The following is a 12293-nucleotide window of genomic DNA, read 5'->3' on the forward strand; positions in this document are numbered from 1 at the left end:
ACCTTTAAAGCACGAAAAGTATAGCTTAAACAGTGATCAAGTACATTAACTAAGGGGTGGGCCTTCTCATCTAATTAAAGGACTTGAAAATGTACATGTGATTCCACAATCGAGTGCTGACAAGAGTACCAGTGGCAGCAAATCTGCACCAGGTCTCAAAACAAGCTAAAGCAAAGCGGGGGTGGGGGATGGGGTGGTGGAGCTGATGGTTTTATCCAAGACATAAATAGATCTATTGAAAAATATTTGGCACCAGCACCACAGCCAGGAGCACCTCATTGGTCATCTTCCCTAGAGTGCTATGATAGCTCATCATGCTCTCATGCCTGAAATTCAGCTACTCAGCAGGTCACAGCAAAGCCTGGCGAGACCCTTCAGAATACCAGGCCTCCCAAACCCAGCTTCGCTGCAGAGCACATAGCAAACTTCTAGCCATGCCTTTTTGTGAACTACAATTATAGAATGCAACAGGAACAAGCACCAACAGTCCGAGAAGATTTTTTCTAAACTAGTTAAATGACTTCTGATATATTTTTTAAGCAAGAGGTGAAAGGTGGGGGGAGAATAATGCCCCTGGGATTTTAACAAGTTTTGCTTCTTGCAGGAGGCAGAGCCACGGAAAACATTTACTGGTGACCCAGAGAGAGCCGCTTTTTCTTAAGGCAGCACGGACTGCATTGCTTTGAAAGGACATGGCTATGGAGCAGGTATGCCTTCTGCTTAACCCACGCTCCATTAGCATTCAAGCTTTTGAACCACTACTGATTTTTGACTGCCTATCATTTTCCCCTTCCCCTCCATCTTGAGTTAATCTGCTGTGATATCACAGCAGCTTTAAACATTGCAATTGCTGTGAGGGAAATAGGTCATGAAAACAACTGTCAAGGAGAAAAGGCCCACCTGCAGGTGTAACCCCAACTGGAGGATAGGAACAGATAGCGGATTAGGAATGCAGGAAGGTAACAGCAACTGATTTTCACATATTGATTCGAGTTATCTAGCCTAAGTTCAGCGTAGTTTAAAGTCAGTCAATCAACGGCAGCCAGAAGTAACACATTGTCAGGGCAGCTAAAGCCTAGAGAACTTCAGATGGAGCAGGGAACAGCAGGTGGCAACTATTTCCCACCAACTATAATTAGAGGAAGAAAGTACCCAACACCGACCTACAGGCAAATTCACAAATAAAGTTGTGTAATACTTTCCATCACCAACCAGTATATCACAAGCGATCATGCATACAATCAATGTCCAAGTTTTCAATTCTATCAGGTTGATTGTTTCAAGGCACATAAGCCAAGTCTGCAGTTGCAGTGTCAAAACAGATGCCAGGATGTGCTCAGGCTAAATTGGACAGGTGGTGCTGGGTGAACTAGGTTTTCAAGTTGCAGCAGGTTACTGGGACAAAGTGGGGGAGGGAGTACTCTATACAAGGTAGAAATTAATCAAATGTTGATCTAAACAAGACCCAGGCCCCCTTCTAATGTAGAGAGCAGAAGAAAACCTGGTAGCCTTTACATTAAAGAAAGCAGAGTAATTTAAAATGTTGTACTAACTAGGAAAAAGAGTCAGTGGAAGCCAGATAGGTAAGTGAATGAAAAAAAAAAGTCCCCATAATCAAAACTGCATTTGAAGATCAGTCTTCTGGAGGGAGGACAGGACACACATACCCAAGGGGAAATATTATTTCTTCCATAATGTTTCCAGCAGTTTTTAGTAAGAACCTCTAGTAAAGCCTAGCTTATGAGATTACCGGTTGCCATAGAGTATTTATTAACTACAACTCTAGCTTTCATGCCATCACATGAAGGTTAAAGGGGGTAAGAAGAAGGTTAAAGGGGGTAAGAAAAAGAACTAGTTTTATTTTATTCAAGTTGTTTAAAACAAATTTGCTTTAACCAAGACATATTGACAGAGAAAATGAAAAGTCCCATAAACATTGTGCTGTGAGTTGGGGGAGGAGGGAAAACTGGTGGCATTAGGAGACTATTCATTTATCCAGTGCTGTACACTAGTACATTTGCAGGCTTAAGTGGACATTTACCAGTGCCCTTTAATCAACAGCAACTCTTGGGCAAAAGCTTCATATTCAATTATTTCAGCAACAAACAATTCATTTTCAGAAGTTTTAAGCACTTACTCTGTTGCAGGAAGGGGAGCAAAACTGTGCTACTTTATTATCTGCAAGCCTTTCTGCATACAATGAACACATGTAGGGTTCTCACCACTTGGTCAGGAACCCATTTTTCAATTATCCCACCTTCTGAGAATCCTATGTTTCTACACATAGACTCCATACAGATGTAACAAGCACATCAAAGAGAGTGCATGCTGTGCTCATTATTTACTGTAAATACTCAGAACATCTTGAATGGGCCATTATGATGGGTATTACTAGCTGCAGACAAAAATCCATGGAATGAGGCTGGAGAACAGATCTAGAATATTGTATTATATCAAGATTTCAACCCTAACTATGAAAAAAATACCACTAAATTCCATAGGACTTACTTCTAAGTAATCATGCTTTACAGGCGTACTGGAAAATGCACTCTTTACCTTTTTGAGGCCCTTGGGAAATTATTTAAAAATCTGCCCTACAAAGTACTGCTAGCCCTGCAATAGCATGTAAAAGCCATCAATATAAACTTTTAATGAAATAGAAGCCTTCTGTTAAGGGACCAAAAGGTCTTCAACTGATTCACCAATAAAGAAATGAACTCACGATCTCTCCGCAAGTCAAGTAAATTCCTGTATTTTACACTAACAAACAGGGTTATTTAAGGTCTGCCCTGCCCTAGATTCAAGAAGCATTCGTTCAGAGTAAGCCAGTTTTTGCATGGAAAGATACTGTAATATATTCTCGTTGCTATGAGAACATAACTGAAATACGATACCATACTTCTCTTCTGGAAGGCAGGGTCAGGAAGATATGGGAGCGGCAGCTACAGCTCTTTAAGAACTGCAGTTCCCATGCCTTGCTTATGTTGTAATCAGGGCTGCCAGCTAGTTAGGAGCACATTTCAGTGCAACTCTTAGCGCCCCATTTCATTATCTCTACTTATGTTTAACAGTAAGCAGCTTTCCAAAGTCACAGAATCTGGGATGCAGTAACAGGGTTTATCCCAGCCTCAGGTGTGTTCCCAAATGTACCATTTATCAACTCTGAGAGGTCAAGAAAAATCAACCATTTGTATAAGATACAACCTCTGTAAGGATGTTACGTTTAATAGTATTATTTATAATAAAAAATTGATTGCAGCTCATTTATTAACTGAAGTTAACAAAACCCATTCATTCAGTACACAGATTTAGGGATGGGAATACAAAACTAATTTAAACAGCCACCAATCTAGTTTAACAGCACAATATAGCTCAGTTGGCCCTACTAGAAAAAGAACTTATTCTAAAGAATGTAACTCAACACAACTATGGTACTAAGCAAGGTTATCTAAAACCTTGGAAGATACATCTACAGTGTTTATGAGATACATCTACTTCATTTGAATGTGGGGCAACAAATAGCTAGCACACAGACTTGTAACAAAAAGTATCCAAATCTAATTCTGCCCCAGTCTTACACCATTCCTACCTTCTACATGTGAGCTGTATTTAGGGAAGATTTTCACTGCATACATCTTCATAGCGCAACACTTAACTTGCCATTTTAAATCTAACCTCACTGGTCAAAACCAGTTCTCTTACTAGTCCCATTGATGGGCAAGACACATGATGGGCAAGACAATTATATTGATGGGCAAGACACATGATGGGCAAGACAACATTTCAGTTATCCCTACAGAAGAACTCTAAATGCACAGATGTTTCTGTAATAGAGTTTATTGAAGTCTGCTAAAAGATATTAGGCCATAGATTTTGTGATGTTCAGAAAGCCACAATACCATTTCAATCGCATACCTGGTTAGGGAGTCTTCTAACAATATATAAATAATGCTTGACTTAAATCCCAACTGTTTGCTCTTTCATTTTACAAAGTTAGCCCTCCTAAGTACTGAACTTATAAGACTAGAGTCCAATTCCTTATTAATACCAAATGAAACATTTACACATATATTGTACATTTCCAATGTAAAAAAGGAATCTAGATAATGTAACAGTTTATTTTATAGACAGCATACAAAAAATACTTTCACCTAATGATATTTAGCTATATACCATCTACAAAGGCAGTAACAATTAAGCAGCTAGAGATCAGACTTTCACCAACAATAAGATGAACATGGGAGGGGGGGTAATCTGGAAAAATGTGAGCCAAGGATAGCTGAATAATTAAGCTTCTTAGACAGAGAATGGAAAGGCCACCATTAAGACAGTAGATAGCCTCCAAAGACTCCAGTATTCTGAGGTTAGCTTTATTCAGATGTACATAAGTGTACCAAGTACCACCACCACCTTAAGTCAGGAAGCATGTGATTACCTTTGTTACCTGCATTTCCACATTTGTTTATATACAAGTATAAATTTCAGTGTTTAAAAAAAGCAAATGGAGTTTAGTGCTAAAAGAAGTGCTTCAGATAGTTCTGTGTTTGCAAACAAATATTCCTTCACTTAAAAAAACACCCATATTGCCAAGTTGACTTTTAGAACACAGCGGCTGAAGAACCAGTCATTATATGCCTGATGGACAGACCCACAGGAACATGTAAGCAATAATTCAAAAAACCAGATTTCTTCCATGTTCATCTGCAAGTACTTTACAACTAGATGGAATGAACTCTGGTGTTCCAAAACAGATCAATGCCAATCTGGTTACATGGAGAAGGCAACAGTTTTGATGTACATTTGGAAAATCTTCAATTTTACACATATGCTCAAGAACATTCATAACTGTGGCTATTGAGAAAACAGTTTTGGTTTGCCTGACAATTTCAAAGGAGCACTGTATGGTAGAGAGATGAATTATGCAATTTTAGATGTAAGCAGATGTACACACTAGTTATGGAATTCTGAAGGTGTTACTATTGATGATGCAGTGTTACTAGGGAGGGTTGAACATACAGCATGCCAACATTACCTATTTATGTGTCTTATTACACTCATTCAACAGTCTCCATGGGAACCAAGATATATGGACAAGTTTTCACCTTGTGATACTTAAAACACCCCAGAACACAAGACCAAACTTTATTTCAAACTACAAAGCATGAGACTGCACTGCTTTACAAAACAACAATTGACTGCCTAGATTCAAGGAGCACAGCCTAATGACAAGAGACAGGTTTGGTACTTGCAAACAGTGTGGTATTTTGCAAGACAGCTTGAAGATTAAGAAAAAGAATCACAGCTTCATAATGCAAGCCAAAGGTTTTTAAGATAGGTACATCTCTTAGTTAACTGATCTTTCAGTGATTATTTGCTGTCCTTGGACTGTGCAAAAGCATGAAATCCTGCCAATATAAGGAGCAGGCAAGTCATTCAAAGCAAAATATTATTGCATTTCCAATACTTGTGGACAGGCTTAGGATACTTATGACTTAAAGACATACATTTAACACTGGTATTCTAGGTATGCTTTTCAACTGTGATTTAACACCCAAAGGGAGAATAACTAAAGGTATTTGTCAGCCTGCTAAAAAGTTTCCTTCCTTTCCTGAAGAGAAGACACCAGTTATTCTGTAAATATAAAAATCATCAGCCCTACTTGAATTGTTTTACAACAAAGTAGTCATCCAATGTTCCATATAGCTATTGAAATTGCTACCTATACATATATTAACATGTGAAAAACATAAGGATTTTTGCTCTACAGAATATTGCACAGATGCATATGAAACCTTTAGTGCCACCCAATACAGTAACCCATTACAAGCCACTGCTCAAGCAAGATTAGTGCAACAATGTCCCAAGTTGTTCTGTTCTCCTGATAATTTATAAGCTTTTGACCAATGTCCCCTATTACAAACAGTTATTAGCATATTTTCTCCCTCTACAATGCCAATGACCAGACAATAACTGAATAAGTTTTACTATGCTGTACATGCAGTACTGGCCAAGTTGTTCTTTAAAAACTTTGGTTCAACACCTCAGTTTAGAATTCAGAACTCCTCGTTCTGACATGCACCTATAACATGGGAATTGAACTGCACAACTATAATTGTGATATCATCCCTGTACATCCGTGCCAACTCTTCTGGAAGACTGAGCATTTTGGACAGCCGTTCATGATCAACAGTGCCGAACTCATTATTCCCAACAGCATGGCGTATCAAATGAGTTGCTGCATTCTGATCTTCAAAGGCTGAAGAAACACGGGCTCTCCTTTCTGTTAAGAGACCATGCATCTGTCCCAAAGTTACCTTGTAACCTCCGACAGCTATTGGCTGTTGATGATGAACACCTGTTAGGTATTCACCTACAATTCTAACCACATCTTGCCTGTGCATGGTTTCCCATAAGCCGTCGGTCGCCAGTATCAAGAATTTATCCTGAGGCCTTAATTTGTGATGTATAACCTCTGGCTCAGCTGTGAGGTAAGGAGGACTATGGTAATTTGGTGGTATGAACTTTGTATACTCATTGTCATTGAGTTGATCTGGGCCTGACTCTATCACTCTCTTCTGAAGGTCAATGCTCCATTTAAATTTGACATCTCCAAAAGCTCTGAAAGGCATCAGCAAGCCTAGTAACCGATCTTGTTTCACAGCAGTCTTTTCTTCAGACTTTGGATGCTCCATTTTGACACGCTCCACCTCTCCTTCATTCTGCGCATTATGATCATAGGACAATGCCACAGCAGACCACGATCCATCTTCTTCTTGGACACCAAGCATGGCTCTGCTGTCACCGGTGTTAGCAACGTGCAAATCAACCCCATCTACATGAGCCACACAGGCAGTTGCCCCAGAAAAGGCTACTCGTAGAACCAGATAATTGAGAAAAGAATTTGGGTCTCCTACTTGAGCTTCCAAAGAAATATCATTGTCAAGTCTCTTAAAGGCATTAATTAAAGCCTCTTTTACATCAGTTGTTTCCCCAGTGTTGAGGTCGATGAGTTCCTGCCAATAAGTTCGTAGACTGTTAAAATACAGTTTGGAGGCTTCCTTACTGAAATAATCATTGGGATGCTTGTGCCACTGTAAAATGGGTAACAAGGCCCTGCCACTCTCTACGGCATTTTCTATTTCAAGTAACGTCTCATGGGGCAATAGAGAAACAGCTATATAATAAAAAAGTCTTTCGCTGACAGCCTGTGCACAAGCACATCCTGCATGACCATCAAAGACACCAAGAAGCATCCCTCTTGTTTGTAAGCAAGTGGCAGCACTTCTTCGGTCTTCTATTGGAGCATTAGCTGGAAGCTGGTTGCTATCAAAGCCAAGGATAGAACTTAAGTTTTTGCCATCAAATTCTGGAACTTTAAAGCTGTATTCATTTGCCTTCAGTATGCTGTTGACTTGTGGAGGGGTGAGGTAAAATCTCTGTGGTGTGGAGACATAGTTTCTGGCATGAATAAACTGAGTGAAGTTCTCCTTCGGCCTACAGAGCGTTGCAAGCTTCTTCTGTGGGGCATATCTTAAGTGATTGTGCGTTAAATGAGGTGACAAGCAACACAGATGTTTGTGGTGACAGTAACATGCAGTATTGTATATCCTGCCAATCTCACAGTTGCGAATTAATGGGAGCAATAGCTGAGTTGGTGCTGGCATGGCATCAGAGAACAAAGGCAACTGGGGACTTCTGACTGGAATCGCTGGAAGGAAAAGCACAAACAACATTAACTTAGTACGGATTTTGGAAATAAATGTATTTACTTTGATTTAGACAACAGGCTGGTGGTCCCTTCCAACTCTATGAACAATTTAACTTGCATAGTGTCAATAGTAAATGACAAGACAACTCAAGTTAGGTAATCTTTAAGGAGACACTATACATATCAGCTAGAACTTCAGTTATAAGATTTATATGTAGATCTTTATCTTTTTTTTCAGAACTAAGTTAGGAAGAACTAAAGCTATTCCTTCAGAGAATAAAAGCCTGCATTTGCAACTCACTGGGTCAAAAATGCTGTATAGGGAGCACTTTTTGGTTCCCCAAGGCATGGAGGAAACAAACACTTTGGTTTTAAAACTAAGGGCATTTCCACAAGGAAATTGTCTCAGTTCAGAACTTTTATAGCAAACCTATAGAAATTTCCCATGGTTATGTATGATCTGAGGAAGACTTATGTTTACAATGTATCTTGGATTCTACAGATCAACAGTCCACCATACATTTCCTTCTTCCATCAGGCTCAACTGGCTTACAGGGGTTTTATTTTTATACATTGGACAGAAGTTACATCACAAAAACACTAAGATGGCAGTAATACTACAAGTGAGGAATGAAAGGCACTGTTCAGGAGTAACTGGTTATTTCTGTGCCTCCAAAATGACTAGTATCTCCTAGGAATATTTTTGCTGCTTCACATTTAATTTCATCAAATGGAACACATTTGAAGTATACACACTGTTCTACTTCTAGAGAAAAGAGAGGGACCAATATGGACAGCTATTCTAACCATCATACCAGAGACTAAAACTGAGAGAACAAAGCAGCTAAAGGTTAGAGCACATACAGCCAAGAGATTTTCATAGCTATATGTTAGGACTCTTGAAAACAATTGGTCTCCATCTCTAGAAGATGAGTGACTAAAAGTATTAGCTTACCCCCAACCTTGGATATTCCTTTTAACATCCTTCAATTATTTCCTAAGCTATCTCCCTCAAAGCTTTACAAAATTTAAAGACTTGCACAGGCCAATTCTTCAGAAGACAGATCCACCAGACTCAATGGAATATACTTCCAAGTACTTGCTTGCAGGATTAGAGCCACAATAGCATTTCAATTTGTTCTACCCCACCAAATTTATAATCCTGTCTTTGAATGCTACACTTATAATGTGTTCTAGAGGCAGGAGACAGACTAGAACAGACATCCATATGTCCAGGCTTCAAACGTTTACTATGGAATAACTAGCTCAACTCCTTTTTCTAGACAACATCGCTAAACTGCATGAACATTATTGCTTACGGCAATATTAGTAGAAAATGTCATGCACAACCAATTTCAATGCATTCACTCAGCAATATACTACAGGAACAATAGCAGTACCTGCTGATAACACTTACACTCATATCAGACAAATGTTACACAAAGTTAGAAATTCTCATTAGATGATCTGGCTGATTACGGCACTGTTTCTTATATTTTTACTGGCAATCATTTCCCAAGACTTAAAATGGAATTCTTTCCTACTACTGCTAGCCTGGATCTTAAACCGCTGATACAAATGACAGGGTCAACACTTTCAGCTATGCAAGTCTTTCCCAATTCCATTCTAAGAACTTCACAGCAGCCTGCTGACTAGACCAGAGATCCATGTATTCCAGCATCCCACTTCCCCACAGCAGCCAACCAAGTACCCCCACGAAGTCCACAAGCAAGGCACAATGGCCCTCCTCTAATTCCTGAAGAACTGGTCTAACCTTTTTTCAAAGCTACTCTTTTCTAGTTGCTTTGTTCCAAAAGACTTTATTCCCTTTTTCTGCGAAAAAAGTAGGACTTCCTTTTTCACCCATCAAAATGGGCTCAGCCAACTACAACCTGTTGAGGAATTTTAATTCTTGCTTTCTCTTTGCCTCCACATTCCCCAGAAACATCCCATAATCAATATTTTGGTTTAACCTGCCTTTTCTTGTGAAGCTTGGCTGATTAGAGTTTTATTAGTATCTGAGTCAGGGGTCTCCAACACCAGTAGACTGAGCATCCTCTAGAACAAAGCTTCTTAAACTGTGGGTCTGTAACTGAATGTAGGGGTCGCGAAAAATCTGACAAAAGTAGAAGGTTTCTTTATGATTTATTACCAGTAAATGTTTGATTTGTATACCTATTTTATATACCTATACACCTGGGGTTGCATAAAAATATTTTGGGTGAAAAGGGGTCACGAGTGGGGGGAAAATTAAGAAGCCCTGCTCTAGAAGACTGAGGAAAAGACCACAAAAATATGTGTCCTATGATTTTTTAAAAATAAGATTTCATTGCATTTTCTCTGGGCTGGCAAATTCATTTCTGGTGCTCTTTTTAGTTTTGTTTCTAGGAAGAACACAACTTGGTAATATACTGGGGCGGGGAGTAGTAGAAGGGGAGTAGCTCGGGGTTACTCAGAAGATCTTATTAAAGAAAAGGTTGGCAATCCCTGATCTAACTAGTCATTTATATGAGTTACACATCTAAACATACACATAGGGAAATAGAAAGTGGTAAATCAGAGCAATTCCTAACAATCTACTTCTTTCAGAAGATGCCAAGATTCAGGTGCTGCTTCTGATTTGCTTTTAAGTGGTTTTGCTGCTAATAGTTCCAGCAGCAAGATTTCACTAAACATAGCCCTGTAATCCCCCATTTTAATCTTTTTGCTCAGCTGCTAGCAATTCATATACTACACAAACACACAATCAATATTGTGTGACTTTGTCAAACAACCCGAAGGGAAGGCAGAAATAATTTGCATTATTGTGAAATGAGACCAATAAACCTTACCTACCAACAATAAATTGGTAAAATGTCTACACTGTGGGGTGGATCCAAGCATCCTCTAAGTCAGGGGTGTGGAACTCATTTGTTATGAGGGCTGGATATGACATACATGTCACTTGGTTGGGCTGGGCCATGCCTTGCCAGCCCAGATTGGGACTGGGGGAGGGGGTGGCTGCCTTGGCTGTCTTGTGGGCCAGATAAAAACTCTCAAGGGGCCAGATCCAACCCCCGGGCATATGTTTGGCACCCCTGCTCTAAGTGGCTCTACTGCTAATGGACGTGCCACTTAAGTTGGAGGAAGGCTCCTTAGACTGGAGGAAGACCTCCAACTGGAGCCAAAATGAAAGGTGGGGTATAAATATTTTAATGAGCTACTGAATAAATTTTGCTCAGTAGAGTGGAAGGATAGGGGTAGGATTCTCCAGTTGTGCTAACCTCCAGAGCATCTGCAAAGCAAAATATGACAAGCTCTTGCTTCCTTTGAAAGCTCATCCCAGTTACTGGATGCAGGTGCTCTGAGCAGAGACATTGGCAAACCAAGTCAAAATCCAGGTACCCTTCCTGAAGGCACTCCAACAACAAATAAAGATAGCAACAGGAAAAAAATGAAGATCCACTTGGCACCAGCAACCTATGCAAAAGTATTAGTTTATAAAAGTAAAGTTTTACATGAATTTTTATACATTGTTTTCTACAAGATACTTTGATTTGCTGGGGAGCATAAAGATAAAGACATTTTGCATTTAAAAATATGCTTTACAGACTGAATGGGTTAAAAAGCAGTTGCCTGGTTTCATTCTAAGTTGTATGTTGTACTATTCCAGCACAATTTTCTGAAATAATTCTTTCAGAGTTCTGTTATACTTAAGAACCTATATAGGCTCAATATTCTACTGATTTTTTCTGGTAAGAAATCAGCCTCTGCAACATCTATATTGGCGCTATCCTAGATACTTAGAATGTTTATCACCCAAGAATGCAAGACATTAGTGTATTTGTACATATCAACATCCTGAATAAATTTGGTAGACCCAGAGCTCGAAAAAGGGTCGCCTCTCTGCTCTTCAAAACCCACCCCTTGCTCATGGTAAAATGCCAGCCCATCCCACTAATAATGAACATGAACTAACTAGTCAGTCAAAGGAAATTTAAGACGTAATGTCATTAAAACAAGCTGAAGTGTCACCTCCATTTGCTGCAACAACTTGTACTTAATACATACTATTGTTATCCCTCCCTCCTCATTATTCAGAAAATAGGAGCACGAAAGATACATACCAATCCGCCTGGGCCCAGGACACACACACATTCTCCTGTCACAACAAGAAGCTGCCAACATCCACAAAGCAGTAGCCCAGGAAAAGCAAGGCAGAGAATTTATTAAAGGAGGAGGAAGAGGTCTCCAACATTGAAGGGGAACAGAAAAAAAAGACAGAAAGACAAGCAGTTTGTTTGTAGTGACAAGCATTAAGAAGCAGCGACTGCAGCACAGCGATCCCTGAGCAGCTCTGTCTAATCCTACTACAGCCCCTGACACACAGCTCTCCATCCCCTTTGCTGCACAACACAGCACCCAATTCATGCAAGATTCATCTACTTTCAGCCACAGCTAGTTACACTTGTCCTTTTAAGCAGGGCTGGAGAAATATTTTCTACTGCTTGCCCTGACCTGGATGGCCCAGGCTAGCCTGATCTCGTCAGATCTGGATGGGAGACCACCAAGGAATACCAGGGTTGCTGTGCAGAGGAAGGCACTG

At 39.8% G+C, this 12293-nt stretch overlaps 1 protein-coding gene across 1 annotated transcript; it reads right to left on the minus strand.

The window, feature by feature from the left end:
* Nucleotides 1-5567: 5567 nt before the first annotated feature.
* PDP1 (pyruvate dehydrogenase phosphatase catalytic subunit 1) lies at nt 5568-11976 on the minus strand. The gene is made up of 2 exons (XM_056854350.1): nt 11815-11976; nt 5568-7708 (listed from the first exon to the last, which is right to left on the minus strand). Exons 1-2 carry the CDS (start codon nt 11873-11875, stop codon nt 6054-6056), a joined length of 1716 nt encoding a protein of 571 aa, XP_056710328.1. The 5' UTR covers nt 11876-11976; the 3' UTR covers nt 5568-6053.
* Between the last annotated feature and the right edge of the window lie 317 nt (nt 11977-12293).

Source organism: Euleptes europaea, chromosome 8 (genome assembly GCF_029931775.1).
Source record: "Euleptes europaea isolate rEulEur1 chromosome 8, rEulEur1.hap1, whole genome shotgun sequence".
Lineage (NCBI taxonomy): Eukaryota > Metazoa > Chordata > Lepidosauria > Squamata > Sphaerodactylidae > Euleptes > Euleptes europaea.